Below are 19,463 nucleotides of genomic sequence, written 5' to 3' on the forward strand. Positions count from 1 at the left end.
CTTACGCCTAGATTGAGAAGGGAAAGCGTAGGGATTGTGGCACAGTCAAGTCAGAGTGACACAGTGAAAAGTTCTAAATTTCACTTCGTCAGTTCTACATGGCTTTTAACGTGGGAACACCGACCCTGCATACAATATATCTGGGGCACGTATAATGTGATGCAGGCCTCTGCAAATTGACGCATTTGGCCCAATGTGGTAGCTTGTAAATATGGAGCAGTGGGGAGCACTAATTGCACAGTCTTTGCATAAAAAAGATTATGCTGTGGTGGCTCTAGCTTCTTGTAAATATGCCCCTTGGTTTACTATTTTACTGGTTGATTTATAGTTTAACTACAATTGATCGAATGCTAATTTAAATACAAATGAATATCATACAGTTGTTTCTCTTTCCTAGCTCCTTCGCCTCCTCTTTTAAAATATAAACAGTGCAGAAGCTGTGAAAATGGAGCACTTATTTGCTGGGAATCTGGTGAAAACGAGAATCCTGTTGACTCATACACACTGGAACTATGCAAATTAACGAATGGAGAACATGGAGATTGTGTTACAGAGTAAGTGAATATTCTATTCTTGAAAGAGCTTTGAATCTGAAGATGTACAAAGACAGGCATATATAAGAGGGCTGTTTACATTGTTCATGCTGTGATGGAATCTTAAAACTGTCTGAATAATTGGTTTAGAATCATCATTTAAGATTCACTGGCACATAGCATCACATGTGTGTGTTTTATCTTGGTTGGAACTTAAAACCAAGGATCAATGTGTGCACACTACCCTGTATCGAAAATAGACTACGCTGAGTTTACTACTCATATGTAACAGTCACAAGCTATCGACAATCATCCTTTTGGTGAATTTTTGAAACCATACAGAAATCTAAAGCTCAAATAAGATTACTTCACATGTCAGAGTCAATATGCACACTAATTTTGTAAATAGGCTGTCCTCGTAAACTAGTACACAGACAAGAAGATTGTGTTAAAGCAGTGCTTCCCAAACTTTTTAGAATCACAACCCAATTTTTAGAACAACAAACTTTCACGACCTACTTAGCTTTAATGGGCATGAGATGGGTAATTTTTTTGATGTAATTAAAGTATTGTGTGGTAGCTTGTTGCCATTTACAGACAGCACATTTTAAATTGGTGTGGCCACTAAATTTGCACAGACATACAGTTTTACTGATAAAACTATATTGCACACAAATGATAATGTGTGAAAATTGGGTATCAGCAAATATTTTGCATTTGGGCATCACTAAGTGGAGTGTCTTGATCCTTTCCTGTCTTGTTTTGATCCTATTAAAATATATCCTCACATCACATTTCAGAATTACAAACAAATGTGCTTCTTTTTTGCTTTCCCAACTGCTGAATGTGTACAGCTCATTTACAGGTATTTACATTTTGTTGTGTGTTACAAAACAATTACATCCAACAGCCTTTCCTTTCACACACTCTGTACCCCAGCAAAAAGGACACATGAGAACAAGTTTCTTACCGTCAGTTACACTCTTTCCGCTAGAAACTCTATTTAGCCACAGATTCCCTACCTTCTGAATATTCCCTAGACATTACACTGGATCAGGAAACATTTCAGCAGTATCTCTGAGTGCCGGAAGGTGGTGACGTGCGACCACTTATTGGTGCTGTTCCGCTCCGGAAATGACATGGAGAGTCCTATATAGACACTACTCATTCACGCCAGTTCCTTCAGAGACTTTTGGCATCCCCAGACGTAGAGCCCCAAAGGCAAATTGGTAGACAGTGTGCAGATTCCTAGAATTGGGATCCTGTACATGGATAGAGTCCAATTACAGAATGAGAAGAAGGGGAGGATTGGTTAGGAATCTCTACTAGAAAGAGCATTACTGGAAGTAAGTTACTTGTTCTTCTAGTAGAGACTTCTAGCAGCAGATTCCTTACGTTTTGAGTAAATTCTAAGAAAGTACCCATTTGGAGGTGGGTCCCTGAGTGGACTCAAACGAGAAAGTCTAGCAGTACCGAGCAGACAAAATCATTTCTTACCTCAGCTGATAACCTAACCCTATGGTGTTTTGCGCGGAGCCCCGACATCGCTCTTGCTATTCTCCTAGAGAATGCCCTGCCCATCGGGATGACTCTCAAGCAAAGTTCAGTTGTCCTAGTAAGACTTGCAGCTGATGTAACGTGACCTTCCTTGACCTTAAGCAGTCCTCAATAGCAGCCTTGAAAGCAGAAATCTTTGATTTTGGTAGCCTACAAACCCCTTCTCTTGTGTCGATCTCAATGCCTAAGAAAGTCAGGCAAGTGGTAGGCCCTTCTGTCTTTTCTGCTGCCAAAGGAACCCCCAGGGCTTCAGCCAGGTGCTGGAATCCCAGCAGGGCCTTCCTGCATGACTGTGAAACCCGAGGACCGAGGAATAGAAAGTCGTCTAGGTAATGTACTACTGCATGGGAGTTATCCGTTGAGAGGAATTGCTCCACCGCCCATTCTAAAAATCTGGCAAAAGATTCGAATACTGCGCAAGCGTTAGAACAGCCCATTGGCATGCACAGGTCAATGAAGTAATCTCCCCTGAAGGGGAAACCCAAGAACTTAGTATCATCAGGATGCACTGGCAGGAGCCTAAATGCAGCCTCGATATCAGATTTGGCCATTAAGGCCCCTTCGCCTAGGTCCTGCAGTTTTTGAATTGCAGTGTCAAACGTTGTATAGCGGACCGTGCAAAGGTCTGGGTGAAGCTTGTCGTTAACCGATAGGCCTGGGGGGTTCGACAGGTTGTGTATCAGGCGAAATTTCCCTTTCTCTTTTTTAGGCACTAGCCCTAATGGGGAGCAAACCAAATCGAGTATTGGAGGCTGACTGAAGGGGCCCGCCACCCCCCCCAGAGCGACTTCTTTCATTATCTTATTCTCTGCTGCTTCCATATTCTGCAGCACCGAGCTCTGGTTGCACGGGGGGACACTGGTAGGGGTGGCTGAAGACGGGATACGAAAACCAGATAGAAAACCATTATGTAAAAACTGAGCCTCTTCTGAAAAAACTGGCCTGTACACCGGGTTATGTGTATATTTCCTAGATTCTATCGCACATTGTTACTTGATAGATTGACTACCACCATGATATGTGAATTTATAAAACTTATTTTTAATTCTCTTTTTTTCTCTTTCACAGATGATATTGTTTTTACAGTTTGTACAATTTTTTTAGCTAAGAATTTTTTTTTATATATATACATAAATATACATATAATCACAATAATTTCTGATACATGATCTGGTACATATAACAAGAATTGATTTTTATCGCTCAATACAAAACCGAGTCCAACGCGTTTCAGCGAGTGGCCTTCATCAGGAGTTCTGTATTTTCAATTGGTGATTAGGTACTTGAGCGTCTGGCTAGTATACGCGAGCAGTGTCTGAATGTTAGAAGAACGGAGATCTCGAATAGGGTTAAAATCTGTTAGATAGTTCTCAAGAGACTCAAGTCCACGTCACGTTCAATGTAATGTGATGTGCGATGTATCCGTGACACTGGGTGCTGTCAAGTAGTGGAAATAGTTGTATGTACAGTAGACGTATTCAGGGGCTAAGACGGACAGCTATGTATGACTCATTGGCGCAATGGTGAGTGCTTCAAAAGTCAGCATCTTATAAGTGTCCCTTCTCAAAGATTAAGGGGATTTCTGTAGTTATTTCATTTACTGGGATGGCACTAATCGATAGTAGCGATGGAATCCTATTTGGAACTCAACTGCTGCGTGCTCCCGTCTTGCCCGCCACCCTCCCCAGAGCGACTTCTTTCATTATCTTATTCTCTGCTGCTTCCATATTCTGCAGCACCGAGCTCTGGTTGCACGGGGGGACACTGGTAGGGGTGGCTGAAGACGGGATACGAAAACCAGATAGAAAACCATTATGGAAAAACTGAGCCTCTTGCCAATTGTCGTAGCTGCTAAGGAGGTGAGTCAGGACATGTGTTTTAATGGGATTTGGCAGATTTCTCGGATGGCTGTGGTGGCTTTCCTTTGGCTGGGGTTTGGGCTGGCTGCTCTCTTGGCCTTCCTGACTTCTTAAAGCACCTAATCTCTGGATGAGTCGCGCCCTCACAGTAGGAGCAGCAATGCTTGAACTTACATGTAGCCCCTCTAGTGCACTCATTTTTGTTATACAGCCAGCAGGCCTGTTTTTTGTCCCCAGCCCCCCTGTCACTACGAAAGGACTGAGTGTTTGAAGGGTAAGTAGCCTTGTTTGACGGAGCAGAGTAATAAAATACTGCATGCCACACATTAATCTCCCGTTGGTCCCACGCTATCCCGGGATGAACTGCCTTCATTTGCCTAAACTTGGTGTCATACTGTAACCACCCTGTGCCTGGAAACTCAGAAGCTGCTCCGTGTATCAACGATATGTAACTGATTATCTGGGGGGCCAACGCGGGGTATCTCTCTACCATGATGGCGGCATAAATGGCGAATCCTGTAATCCAATTCCTTATAGACCACTCAACATATACCTTTTTCTGCTTGTACTCGCCTTCCTTGCCCTCCCTAGTCTTACCAGGAACTACACCCGCATTGATGAGATCAAACACGTCAATATATTCCCCACGTAGAATCTTTTCTTTAGTATCTGCGGGCACGTGCCATGTGATCTCTGCGGATGGTGATAAAGTCATGGATGAGGAACCATAGATCAATGGGCTGTAAGCTAATGACGGCTGCCCCGTCGGCCCGCCCCCCCCCTGCATCTGATGAATCGCTGGCCCTGCCGTATTTGCGCCGGTGTTTGGTGTTTGCCCTTGAGTAGACAGAGTAACTACGTTTTGGGCTGGGCCCATGACCCCTGGTCCAACAATTCCCGGGTAAGCTGAGGAAAATACCATTGCGCTAGTAGGGCAATTACTAATTGCCTGCCCGTATGAGGTTGTCGCTGCTACCCCTGGGGATTGCGCTACCCCCCCGACTGTACCCAGACTTGGGCTATTCCGCTACCAGGTTGTGCAACTACAGGAGGCAAAGATGTATGAGCGCAGGGCGCCTCCGCAGTAGCAGCAGGCGCCACGGCCGGATGAGGGATATTGTTCTCTTTCGTTGCGTTGGGAATCAAGTCTACTGTCACGAGCATCTCCTTCTCACCTGCGGATGCTGGTTGGGACTCGGCTGCCCTGGGCCGTTTTTCTTTCGCCGCGTCTTTGAGCCTTTCTGGCGTGCGCCGCGCCCGTTTGCCTCGCCCTCTTTTCTCCTGGGCATCCGCTCTAGCTCCCTCTCTCATTGCTTTTAACACCCAATCGACGCCTTTCTCCTTCGTGAATTCAAGCAGCTCCGTCAATGCGAGATAGTCGTCACTTTTGGCCGTGGCCCCTTTGCCTTTCGCTGACCGTTTCGGCGGCATTCTGCACTTAAAGATAAAAAATTTTAGCGCTTACTTAGCAAAGACACTACCCTTAGTCTAGGATTGTCCCAACGTTGTACCTGTCGGTAAGAAAGCTGTATTAGTTCCCAGCTGTATGGCCACTGAGCCCACCAATTACCCGCTGCAAAACAGGCCCATGCTCGGCCTTCGATGGGTATTCCCCTCGGCCTGTCATGGCTGGCTGATTAGTTACTTCCTCAAATGTTCAGTGTATGTTGCGTTTCTAGGAGGGCAGCTTGGTTATTTCTGTTGTAGAGGGCACACGCTTCGTTTCTCACTCAACGCGCATCGGACCCCCCTAAACCTACACGCTCCCACACTTTGGAAATCCCACAACCCGCCGCTCAACCCTCCGCGGTGTTCGAGCTTCTCCTTCTGGATCAGCACACATCGTTCGCATGGGACATCTACCCACACATTTCCACACTGCGAGGCCCACTCACCTAAGCCTGAAGTCGGAAGATTTCACGCACCCTGGTTCCGCTGCAACTTCTTTCTGCGACGTCCGACTCCTGGGAGGTGAAGTGGACAAAGAGGGCATCCTCACGTGAGACGCGGGCTTTTAAGCTTCGCGCTCCAGACTACTTCTGGTCCCATCTAACCTATTGGTGACGCGTTTCCTGTTTTACCCTTCGCTTGTCCCTTCCGGGTTGTGCGACCCGGAAGGGGTTTTCCTTACCTCGTGGCCCTTTGGCTGCCACTAACGGCGCCACGTCCCTTAAGTGGGGTGGCGCCTTGCAATCTCAGCATTAAGCGGCATGGGCAATGTGACTGAAGTGTAAGTTAAAAATATATCTGTAGCAAGCATAGAGTAGAAGGTGGTATATTAAAGGAACAGTTGCAGTTGTCTGAAATTTAAAGTTGATCATTTTTACAGTGTTTCATTTTGTTCAGCACAGCTGAGGATGCCAAAAGAGCTTGAGCCAATTCAAAAAAATAAAAGTCTGGCTTTCTTTCCTTTCACAAAGCCCTTAGAACTCGTCTCTTTAACCTATGATCCTTTCGGTTATTAGATGCTTGCCCTGCTCATTCCCCTGTTTCCTCTTTATAAACTTAATTTACATTTTCTAATACATACTTCATGCTAGTCCAGCATAGTTTGCAGCTGTGTGTGCCTGTCATTTCTGGTCGACTAGAATTTATGTGACAGTTACTCTTTGCATAAGGTGTGCCGTACTACATCACCAATATGTGGCAGACTGTCATCAGTGTAGATGCTGACAAGTAGGTGAAGGTGCAGAGCACCGGAAACCACTGTCTCAAATTAAGTCGTGCTGCTACCCTCCAACAGTGCTGCTTGACTGACAAGGAACTCTGCAGCACGGGTTGACTACTGGACGCGCAAGAATCTCTCAGCAAGTGCTTTAACCTCATAAATAATTTTTAAACACAGCCCCCTCTGCCAAGGGGAGCGCCAGGTGCGACTGGACCAGTTGCACCACCCTAAAGACAGCCGTGACCCCATATCAACTCATCCTTCAGAGCATGATAAAATGAGTAATGATCACTTCCAGAACCAGCAGTGCTTACTTAATTTGTAGTCGAACAAGTGCAGGGACCAAAGTTTTTCTTATAAGTCCACCGTCAAATGTCAGGGTTACGAACACCCCGTCTGTGTAGTCTAGATTCCACCTCATACCTCTTACATCCACAACGATACACTCCGTGCCCCTTATCTCTCTTGGAGGATCTTTTTCATCCCACTTTCTCTCTTGTTTACTTTTTTTGTGTTGTTCCAACTTTCTCTTCACTCTTCTTTCCACTTTTGATGCCTTTCCATCTCTTGTTCATAGTGCCCACACCGTCATCCGCTCCCGCCCGTTCACACACAACACAATCGCTACCCAAATGATACTCTGGACACGTGGTGTGGGAAAGAACTGTTGCAGGTTTATTTTTCATACAACAACGTATGACGTTTAGGTGGGTCATCTTACAGGCGATCCAAAGCAGGCAGCCCCTCGCTGACCCGCAGGCCTAAAGAGCCGTCTTGCACGGTGAGTCGATGCTCTGACGGTGCAGTACATTGCCATCTTCGTTATACTTCCGCCCCCCTTGTCAGGGCAGAGCGGTGTGGCACACCCCCGGTCGGTTCAGGCCCCCCGACCGCCCGAAGGACTAACGGGGCGCCGTCGCGGTTTCCTGGAACCTCCTGCGGCTCCTGGTCCTTGGCTCTGGCACCCTTACTGTGCCATGCAGAGGTACCCTTACTGTACCATTCTGCCGCAGACGTACCCTTACTGTACCCGTCTGCCTCCAGATCGCCCTGTACTCCGCCACAGCTCTGGGGGAGGCCCCCGTCGATGACAGAGCCCCTCCACCCACTCCGCTACTTACAACCTGCCGCTGTTAGTGCCTCTTGTACATCCAGGAGGAACATATCCATCCCTAATCCAGACAAGTGCACCCCGTCTCTATCGTAGTACCCTTCGGTCTTTTTTCCTGTATGAGTGCATGCCTAATGAAACCCAGGCCTCTCTTTTCCATGAACTTCTGCATGGATCTGTTGACCCTCCTGCGGGAATGCTCTATCGCTGCTGAAGATCTAGCTCCACTCCATTCTCTACGAGGGACAATTTCCGACCACAGAAGCTCAGCAGCTTCTAACCTGTTGCTCACTGCTACTAAGTCCCTCTGCATGACCTGAATCAGGGCCCTTCTCCCAAGTGTGACTAGGTCGTTCCCTCCCAAGTGGATGATGAGGACATTGGGGGGGCCGCCTCTTAGTGCAAGGTGCTGATCAATCTTGGACCTCAAGCTGCCCCATTTCATTCCCGGAAGGCCCAGCCATACGATCTATGTTCGTGCAAAAGCCCGGGTCCACTTCTTGAGTGCTGCCCAACGTTCCAATCTGGCAACATAAGAATGTCCCATCACCCACACGCAACAATCAGCTGTAAAGAGAACAAAATACTGTTCAAATAAAAAGGGGGAGAAGGACACCGTATTGTTAGCACACGTGGTTTAATAGTTCACACTGCACACCGTTTACTGGAAAGATGTAAACGAACACTCGGTTAAATGGTATACACTGCACAAAGGATAGAAAAAAGAGCATCCAGGCAAAAACAATGTAGATAGCTGGCAACTTATTAGTATAGCAAATATAAACACAAGCAAAAGAAGGATTTTTTAAACAGCAGATGTAGTCATACATAAAATTTAATCACATTAATAAAAATTGATAGACATGTTCAATCAAATACAAAAGTTATATAAAAAGAATAAAATGAGAGTACAGTATTCAAGTTATAGTAATCTCTAGTTTCAAAGGAAAAGGTTAAGAAGTATATGATGGTCCACAGCTGATTGTCAAAGTAGATGTTTTTTCTGCCAACGCGTTTCGACGCAAACACTGCGTCTTCATCAGGACAACATCAGCTTTTTTTCGATAGTAGCTTCCTATTCGTTTTTTCCGAGGTTATACTGATTCCAAATTTGCCAAAATAAATAATACTATGTTCTCGTTACGTCTTTGTTGTCTGTGTTTCAAAGTTCAAACATATAGTGTTGCTCAGTCGATTATGTCCTCATCTTGAAAGTGACCACCGCCTTGTTAATTCTGAAAAAGTTAAAATATAGTCATAATAATGACATCCAAGGATTCAGAAACAAATATGGTTAAGGATGGTGCAACACACGACGGGCCGTGTCACTATGACATTGATTATTTTGAAATTGACAAGCTCTGTTTGTTCGTGTTGAAAGATCACGATAAGAGCAGTACGCGTGAAGGTTTCGCCAGAAGTTTATTTTCCTCCAGCGGAACCCAAAATTCAATGTTCAAGTGGAGCCTGGTTCAAGATTGCAGTTACGAACTGATCGCGCTGACCAAAAGACTACCTTTCTGTTGCCAAGCCCGCCTGGCCACAAATGCACTGCTGCCACTATGGGAAAAAGTTCAAGAACCGTTATGTTTGCTGTTATCCCCTTCTTCCGCCACACATTGGACCAGCGCATCGCACACCACTCTTCACCAAAGATAACGCCAAAACCTTCCCTTCCAGATGCATCTGAAAACAAGCAAAGTTCTTGGTTGCTTTCCCATGGCGCCCTCCAAATCACTGTACCATTAAAGTTCTCTAAAAATTCATCCCACATTTTCAAATCTGCTTTTAGACCAAGACCAAGGCGCACCAGGTGATGTCTCTTACCTATGTTGGCTGTAGCCTTTGCTAACCTGCGGGAAAAAACCTTGCCGGCCGGTATGACTCGCGCTGCAAAGTTCAGCTTGCCTAACAGACTCTGTACCACCTCTAAGGTAGCCTTATCCCTGCCAATCAATGACTTAATGTACTGCCTCAAATCTCTAACCTTGTCGGCCGGGAGCCTGGATTCACCTCTGATGGTGTCCAGCTCAATGCCCAAAAAGGTCAGTATCTGTGACGGACCTTCTGTCTTGTCGGGGGCAAGGGGCACCCCCATATCAGCTGCCATTGTTTCGAATGCCTGCAAACCCTCTGGGCACTCCTGAGTCCCTACCCTGCCGAAAAAGAGGAAATCATCAAGATAATGTGTCACTTGGGAGATGCCATGTTTGGTAGTCAGAACCCACTGAAGAAAGGAACTGAAGGCCTCGAAATAGGCGCATGAGACGGCACAACCCATTGGCATGCAGCGATCAAAGAAGTACGCGCCATCCCACTTAAAACCTAGCAGGTGTTGACTCGCTGGATGAACTGGCAGCAGGCGGAACGCTGATTCAATGTCAGCCTTGGCCAACCATGCCCCCTTCCCAGTCCTCCTTATCATATCTATGGCCATATCCAGCGAACAATAAGACACAGAGCAAGCCCCTTCGTCCAGCCAGTGATTGACTGAGTTGCCCTCCGGGTAAGATAGATGGTGTATCAAGTGATATGCCCCTGGCTGCTTTTTTGGCACTACTCCCAGGGGTGAAACTAGAAAGTGTTCAAGGGTTGGGGAATTGCAGGAGTATTCTGGGTGGACGACATGACGCTAAGTGGGGCATCCGGCCCTGAAGCTGGCGTTGCTGTGGGGGACGACATGGCGCTAGGGGGGCAGGCGGCCCTGTAGCTGGCGTTGCTGTGACGACAGCTGTTGGGGCCGGCAAACTGACTGTTGTAAGCCCAGGCCCCAGGGTCAGAGCCGTCGGAGCCCCTTGCTGGGCCCACACTTGCAGCACTGATGCTGAGGCTGCAGGTGCAGCAGCGGGTGGCAAAACATGTTGTACAGGAGCAGGTGGCAAAACTTCTCGTATCGCCACCACATCATCTAAACGTTTTTGAAAAAGTGCCATTAGCCCCATCATTTCGTCCATGGCCTTACCCATTTGGGCCAGGTCTGTTAGGCCACTGGCAGAATCCTGCACAATGTTAGGTGTCAATGTCGGTTTTGGGGCCCGTGCTGCGGGGGGCGGCGGCGTCGGTCTTGGATTCGGTCACGGTGCCTTGGCCGGGAAGTCCTTGCGTACGTGTTTCCGTTTGCGACTGGACCTCCGCGTTGCTCCAACTGAGGTACTTGCCGCGTCCTCGGGCGACGGGGTGATTGCGACTCCGGACTCCTCCTGCCTACGTGCCTCGATAAAGCCTTGAGCCCACGCCGGCCCTTTTGCCTGGGTAAAGGCCAAAAACTCTGCCCACAGGCCCTCCTGCGGTGGTGCGGTGCCGCGAGCGTCCATTGCGACGGCGTCTCCCTTGCGGGTCTCTATGGGCGAAAAATGAAGTGAGGTGGTGCTACAAATTTAACGGGCACCTGAGGACAACTCTACATGGCAGGGCCACAGGGTCACAATGACCCTCACAAGGTTGCATGCACAAACTGACACTTCTGTGGTGGTGCTTCGTACATCTTTGTATTTACCTGTTATTGACTTGCGCTAACTGCCTGTAACGGGGCCAACCGGTCCTTCCTAATCTTTGCCGCGTGGCCTGAAAAGACAATGCCAAGTTAGAAAATTGCCCCTTCTCTTGTAGCGTTAATCAGGCAATGCTGGACTAGCAATAGTGTTCCAGCAGTTCATGACTCACACCCCTCACAGCCTATAGGACGGGCGCTGCACAGGCAACTGGCACCCATCTGAAACCACGTGACCCCACCTTAGCTGGCGAGCCTACACAATACTTTCACTAGTAGATAATTGCTGTGTGGCTTATGAATTTTCATAGTCATTTGTTTGATTGGCCAACTACCTAAGCGACACGTGGCACGGGCAGAAGGCCCGATTATTTAATGGTTGTTTCCGGTGTTGGCTGCGATATCGCAATCAGCAAGAGCAAACTAACTCTAACATATTTAAATTTAACCAGCCGTTCAGACTCCGAACTACTAGCCGCCTCGATGCAGAGGGGGGGGTGGGCTGTGGCGCATCTGGGCCACAGATTCAATTTACTGCGTGTCCTCTTAAATTTAACAAAGCGGTCCCGTTGTGTAACCTACACATCGTTAAACCGCGCCACGGCCGTATTACTAAATGGTGCACTGCAGAGAGGGGCGGGGGGGTGTTTGTGGCGCACTGGAGCCCGGATTCAAAATACAGCCTGTTCTTTCGAAGTTAATTAGCCGTTTCGCTGGGTAACACTAAACATCTGTTATTTGATGCTGGATCGCTCCATAAAGCGCAGGCTGAAAACAGACCTCGGTCGCCCTGCTTACTAGACCGCGTGTCTGATTGCATGTAGCGAGAAACCCCACGCACCTTATTACGGTTATTGCTGCAGACCCTGCAATTGCTGCGAAGTCCCTGGCGTGCTGTACTAGACCACGAGTCACAGTGCGCAAGTCCAAAATTCCCCGAGCTCCCGTTATGCTTACCGCTGCAGACCCCGTAAATTGCTCCGGAGTCCTTGTGTGCCCCGTCCCGCGAACAACTCCACGTAATCAACGATGCATACATGACTACCACCCTGATAATGGGATACGTGGGGCGGAGCACCAAAACAGCAAGGAGCGAGGAAACCCTGTCTGCTATCATTCATTATAGCCACCAAACTAATGCCTAAACGCAGTGAAAATGGGCCGTTAACTAGTTCTCCGTGTATCCGGGTAGGCCCACCCTCCCGCTGCGGGCAGCCGCAATGCGCCGGCTGGTAACCCCCATCCGCCGGGCCACTGCCGAATGCCGCCATGCGGCCGGACCGGTGAGGCTACTTATGTAATTGGGGCAATTGCGCTTGAGGGCTCGTGCACCTCGTGGCCGAAACCCTGGTTCGGTCCCCTTGTTTCCCGGAAGCCCTAACTCGCTCTGCTGGAAATGACCGGTAACCTGAGCCAGCCGCCATGCAGCCCGGCTGGTAATCCCCATCACTGTCGCATGCCGTCATGCTGTCGGACCGGTGGGGCTGCGTGTGCGCTTTGGGGCACATCGAGCGTGAGGGCTCGTGCACCTCGTGGCTGAACCCAGGTTCAGTCCCCTCATTTTCCGGAAGCCCTAACCTGCTCTATACAAAACAACCGGCAAACCTGAGCTACGGGGAAGCGCGGGCAGGCGGCCTTCGCCGCCGTAAAGCTAAAAGCCTGGTGCGATCAACCCCAACCGGTCGACCGGGGCCAGATAGCCCATCTGCTTCCCGGCCATGTAGGGGGGGCTGCCCCAGGGATTTATGTGCCCATAATCCACTCCCTCCCCCCACCGACCGAGCCCGAGGTTGCTAACCCATCTGCCCGCATCCAATATTGTGGCTCCAACTCACCCCCCCCCCCCCCCCCCCCCCGTGGTCTTCAACCACTGGGACGAGGCCGGGGGGAAGGCAAGAAAGCAGCACATACCTGATTTAAGAAGGACGACGACGCACACGACGAACAGCGCTTGGGCCGCAGGCGGACAGCTTGCAAAGAGGCCGGGCCGAGGGCGAGCTGTCGTTAAATAGGGGAGGGGGGTACGCCCCTTCCCACAGGTGAGCCCAACCCCTTGGCTGGTGGACACGGGGAGGGGCCGGGAGCCCCGCTTCATCCTTTCTCCGCCCCCCCACACCGTGCATTGGCTAGCGCTGCGACTAATGGTACTATTGCGCTGCCTTTCTCATGTTCCCCTGCGGGTCACGCAGTCAGCGGCAGTGTTAATGTCTGATATTGGAATTTTCGGTCCCCACAAATGAGTGCCAGTGGGCCCCACCTGCTACCACAAGCTCACATTAAGCACAGAGTACATCTTTTTCACCTGCATGTGTTTGGTCCTGGGGCAATTAAGACCATCTAAGGTACAATGAAAGGAATGTTAGCACCATTTTTGGATGTGCTATTTCGTTTTCAGTGTGCAAGAATGAATTGTGAGCCGCTTGTAAAGTCAGGTGGCCGCTCACTGACTCTGCCCTTTATTTGGGTAAGCGTGGGACTAGGGGCTGCAAGAGAGGAGGTGAACCCTGCTGTTTGGAAGGACTGGTGCCTAAAGAAGAACACAAAAACTATTACAAGACCCCACATGTGTGGCTCCATTGACTAGTCTAATTTTTAGCCGACAGCAATTTGCGCGCGATTAATTGGAGGAGCACACGTCTAATGGGAATATGAAACTACAGATCCCAGAATGCAGAGTAGTTGCCTAGACATACAGCAGGACTGTATGATGGTGTGACATACGGAAAGAGCCTCTCAATATTTTTGCTGCAACCTTTCCATCTGCTTGGCTACGTATTGAACTTGAACTGTGTCTTGACAGGCCCACCTACTTCATACATAGTCTACAGGTTTCTGCCCCTTAAAATATTATGTTGTATAATTGTAAATACTGTCCCTGCCATCTACAATGGATGTGAGCAGAGAATAATGCATTCTGGCCCGTGGCAGCAAACACGGGTGCATGTGCCTGATTTTCACTTTAGAATGCTTCCTAGAGGGATGGTGGCATGTGTGCGAAACTATGCACAACCCCGTTCCAGTCTCAATAAAAACAAATAAACCTGTTTTTTAAAACTCTGAACGTTTCAAACTATTGATCTTTGAACTACATCTTATGTTTATAAGACATGATACCTATTTTGACCTAAACATAACAGAAGCTGAAAACTCAAGTGGCATAAGGTTACAAAATTGTAACGTGAAATAGTACCTCAATAAGAAATAGTACCTCAATCCAGATTTGTTTTTAAATTGTACTTCATGATGGTGGCACTAGAGACTTGGTATAACATGTAAGCAAGACAAAGTGGGCATTTTCACATTGTTTTATATACTCAGTACTTTATTCAATTTTGATTAATTTGGTTCGTCTGAAAAGTAATGGGCATGATTTGAAAAATCCGTAATGAGAACCCAGGAAACGTTGTTAGTAAACATCCACAAGGACAGCTGCATCTTCCTGGCATGGTTTATCTCAACCAATCCGTGACAGTGCACCTCCACCAACTACCATCCTGCGCCCTATGGCGCCTGAGGATGAGGTGTCATGCCTCATGGGTCCAGGAGGCAGAGGTGCCCCAGCAGGGGTGCGTACATGGGTGCTAAAACATTCCACGGAGAAATAAGGCCCCCTCGCTCAACGTTAGAATTAGAGCTGTGCTTTCGTAGAGTTGCAGGCACTTTAGAAATGCCTATTTCAAAGTGGAAAACTGTGCTGAAACGGTTTCTATTGATTCAAAACTGAAAAAGAATGATTGTAAGGAAAATAAAGTGCTGCAATAAAGCCGCTAAAATTCAATTTTTGTGCCACTAAATTTGCATTTTTGTGCCACTAAATTTGCAAATCTGTGCCGCAATAATCTGGGGAGTCTGGCTAATGCAGTGGTAGCAGCTTTGACCCCAGTAGAATGAGGACGTTGGCCTTCTGGGGACTGATTTTTGGCCAGTGAATAGCATAACTTGAAGCAGAGTACAATCCATCAGGAGATGGTTCTCTTCTGAACTGCCTTGCCACTCCAGAAAACCCCACAAAACACTGATCACCGACCCAGCAGTCTTTGGTATGATCTATGTAGAAGTTCAGCACTCCCTTGGGGTCCAGGCGATACAGTCTCTCCGTCTCATTAGAGGGGTGAAGTAGAGCTTAGAACGCTGGCAGGGTGATAGTTTGACTGACGTGGAGCTGCATCACAGCTTACAGCGGGAAGAATGCCAGAGCTGGTAGAACCAGGGGTCTGAGTAAAAGGAAGAGCAAGGTGGATTGACAGTAAGAGCCTTAAGCTCACTCACATGCTGTCCCAAGGGGATCATGATGAGGAACACAGTCTTGATAGTAAGGAGCCATAAAAGACAGTTGGGATGCCTCTAGAGTGGGGTGCACATCAGTTAAGTCAGGGCCAAATTATGGTCTCATTGGCATGACAAAAGGAGAAAGGGGAAACCTATGCCATTCGCATCACAACTGGAGAATGGAGAAACTTATGTTTGTAAGTCTTTCAAAAATTGCATGACTACTTGTGACTTAAAAAATGAGGGCTCATCAGGCAACGGTAAGAGGACTAAAGCAAAGTTTTGCCAGGCAAGACACAGACCAAATAACAGAATGTCTTAGTTTTGACCTTGACTCTCAGTACTGTTTTAAATTGCCTCTATATAAGAATGTTACAGAAACTATAGCTTTTAAGAAACCTCAACAGTATATTAACTTTAATTTAAACCATGGGGTCAGGAGATCGATTGTCCTGCTCCGATTCGAGATACTTCCTGTAAAAACCGTTACATCTAGGTGGCACCTAAAAGAAAGCAATATTTGTAATCTGTGTAATGGTGGAGAGCAGAACTTGGAGCATTTGTTGTTTACCTGCCAAAATGCGATTGTGGTAAAGGCAAGAAAGAGGTTTTTACAACCAGTTTATACCAAATGTAGAATTAATTCAGTACAGGAACTGATTATTTTATGTAAAGCTCCGCCAAACGAATTTATATGCTACAATTTTTACAAATTTATAAAACCATTTCTAACTTTGTATTAGAATTAAAAATTTTAACAAAACGGTGTAAAATAGAATACTGTGTATTAAATATTTGTGGTTCTCAGTGGAGAACCAAATCAAATAAATAAAAACTTGAAACTTAAAAAAATAAAAAATAAAAAAACTAACAGAATGCCATATGAATTGCTAGGAGGGGGTTAATTTGGAGTGTGCCGCACGAACCACAAATTTATCCCAACAACAGGCATATACAGATGACCTCAACCACCTCCAAAGGAATACCAAAGGCATTAATCTGTCACCGGTCAATCACCAAGCATGAAGTTGGAGACTGCAAATGCCTGGGTGCAGAACCCTGACTCGTTCCTGCAAACGCAGGTTCTCCTGAAGGGGCAGCCTGATCGGTGGACATATACTCAAGCTTATGAGTTCTGGATACCATACTCTCTGTGCCTAATCCGGAGCCACTAGGATGACTTGGGCCCAGTCTGTCCTGATCTTCTTGAGCATTCGGGCAGGAGTGGTATCGGTGGAAAGGCATATATGAGGATCGAATTCCACTTGAGGCAGAAAACGTCTACAAGCTAGAGATACCTTGGAAACTCCAATGCGCTGAAGCACTGACATTTCACATTCTCGGTGATGGCAACAAGATTGAGCTAAGGTTCTGCCCATTCATCAAATAGACCTTGTGCCACCTTCAGGTGTAACTGCCATTCATATTCCACTAAAGGTCAATGGCTGAGCTCGTCCACCCAGACATTCAATGATCATACCAGGTGGTACACCACCAGTACAATTCCTTGATGCTAAGCCATTTTCAGAGGCACAAGGCCTCCTGGCACAGGATCAGTTAACCCACCCTGTGTGTTACATCACCACAAGGTGGTGGTGGTGTCTGTGAACACCTGCACTAGCCTCCCCTTGCTGGAAGAAAGGCTTTCAATGCCAAATGGATGGCCCTAGCTTTGAAAGACTGATTTGGAGCCAGGACTCCACCAAAGACCAAAGTCCAATGATCTCTACCTCTCTCAGATGGCCGTCCCAACCCAGAAGCAATGCATCGGTCACGACTGTCACCTCTGCATGGGCAAGGGAGAGGGGTCTGTCGCTGACCCAATTGCTGCCCAGCAACCACTATTGTAGATCATTTGTACTCTCCTCCAAAATGTGAATGTGGTCGGAGAAGTCCCCTTGATGTTGGGCCCACTGAAACTTCAGATGCTACTGCAGAGCCCGCATATGCGACTTAACCTGCACAAACAGCAGGACACAGGAGTCCATCAGTTCAGCAGCATCAGAGTTGTCCTCACTGAAATACCAAGCCTGAGGCAGAAAATATGGATCATGGCCAGAATGCCCTAACAGTGAAGGCTGCCAGCTTTGGTGGTTTCATAAAATAAAAACAACTAAGTAAATAAATAAAATAAAAATGTACTTACCATGGTTGCTGCTGCATCCTCCTTGATCCGGTCATCTTCCCTCATGACTCCAGGGCCCCAGCTATCTATCTTAACCAAGTTGGTTGCTGCTCTCATGCTCTTAACCAGCGTCAGAGCAGCACCAGGATTGGTGGGAGTGGCCTGTAGCAGCACTCACAAGAGCACTGCAGGCTTTTCCTTTCTCAAGCCCAGTTGTCTTAAGACAGCTGGGTTAGAGAGGTTTAAAGTGTGCATTTGTAGCTGGCAGTCGCAAGACTGCCGCCCTAAGAGACATGTGCACTTTAAACAAGTAGTATTTGTGATTTACTGCATATATTGAAAAATCTCAGTTTGTATTTGTGATTTACTGCATATGTTGAAAGATCATGTGATTTATTGTGGATTTTTTTATTATTATAAAACTTTTTAATTCATGAACAATCCTTAATAAATAAGTATTCGTATATTGGTTTTTTGGTATCTGCTATTTATGCTGGTGAATGGGTGACTGTATGCATATGTGGAAGTGTTTATGATGGTATAATCATAGAAAGGCCAAAGGGAATTTCTTGCTGACTTGTCCTTTTGGTGTCCTGCTCCTTTGGTTAGTAGGACCCCTCTCCATTTTATTGAGACACTTTAAGCAAGTGCAAAGGCAGCCCACCCTGCTCCCTCCTGCTGCTGCCATTCAGCAGTCCTCGTCCGATCCTGACACTCCAATCAGGACGGGTGCAGAAAAATAAAATTGTAATGAATTATATTCATTACAATTTTATTTTTCACTTCTGTGGGCATTTAAGTGGAGTGACGGTCCTCCACTATACCAGAGGAGTCGCCCCTGTGTCCTGGGGGAAAGGCACGAAACTAAACCATGTCCAGAATGGCTCCAATTAAGGGGTGAATCTGAGAAGGAGTCAGGTGTGACTTCAGCACGTTGATAGTGAACCCCAAATATGACAGGAGCTTCACTGTAGTCTGCAAGTGGTTGTCGACTGCCTGGGGTGAGCCTGTCTTTAACAGCTAGTCAATGATTTAGTGAAAGACCTCTACCCCTGATCTCTAAAGGTGTGCTACCACCACTGCCATCCCTTTCCTAAACACCCAAGGGGTGCTGGTGGGGCCAAAGCGAAGCACAGCAAACTGAAAATGCTCTTGTACCATCACAAACTACAGGTAGTGCCGATGGGCTGGCAGGACAAGTTGATGGAAATAGGTATCCTGCAGGTCTAAGGCCACCCTCCAGTCCTGAGGGTCAAAGGCAGACAGGAGCTGGACCTGGGTGAGCATTTTGGATTTCTCCTTCCGAAGGAAGGTGTTTAGAAGGTTGCAGGTCTAGAAAAGGCAGAAGACCTCGATCCATTTTGGCCAACAGAAAGTAGCAAGAATAACAACCAAGTCCTACTTGTGGCACCAGCACCCTCTTAAGACTCCCTTTGGCTAAAAGGGCTTGCCCTTCCTGCCACAAAATGGAGAGCTGGTTCTCCATCAGTCACTAGGGAAAACAGTGAAAGGTGCAATGGAGAAGGAAGAAAGGGTAAGGCTATTTATAGGACCCACCTGTCTGATGTGATCCCTTGCCAGCTCGGTTAGAATTGGTAGAGTCTGCCTCCCACCACCTGGTTGTGTTCCTGCAAGGGCACACTAAAGAGGTTGTCTCATGATGCTGCAGAGGGGGACGGTAGGCTGGGAGGCACACTGACCCTGGCTACAGGAGCAGTCAGGACCATGGCCTCTACAGTGAAAATACGGGATTACCTGGGGGGGTTAGACAGGCTAGCAGTTAGGGGCTCTTCGGCCAAATCTACAAAAGGAGTGATGGAATTGTTGCAGTTAAAGAGAATGGGCGAAAAG

General features: G+C 47.4%; 1 protein-coding gene across 1 annotated transcript in view; it reads left to right on the plus strand.

Annotated features, from left to right (window-relative positions):
• The window catches only part of FSD2 (fibronectin type III and SPRY domain containing 2), a 556,003-nt gene that overhangs the window by 311,551 nt on the left and 224,989 nt on the right, over positions 1 to 19,463 (plus strand). Inside the window, exon 9 of the mRNA XM_086958241.1 lies at positions 398 to 554. Coding sequence (XP_086814367.1) covers positions 398 to 554 — 157 coding nt within the window. The remainder of the gene's footprint in view (positions 1 to 397; positions 555 to 19,463) is intronic.

The sequence above is a fragment of the Lissotriton vulgaris genome, chromosome 2_1, assembly GCF_964263255.1.
Source record: "Lissotriton vulgaris chromosome 2_1, aLisVul1.2, whole genome shotgun sequence".
Taxonomy (NCBI): domain Eukaryota; kingdom Metazoa; phylum Chordata; class Amphibia; order Caudata; family Salamandridae; genus Lissotriton; species Lissotriton vulgaris.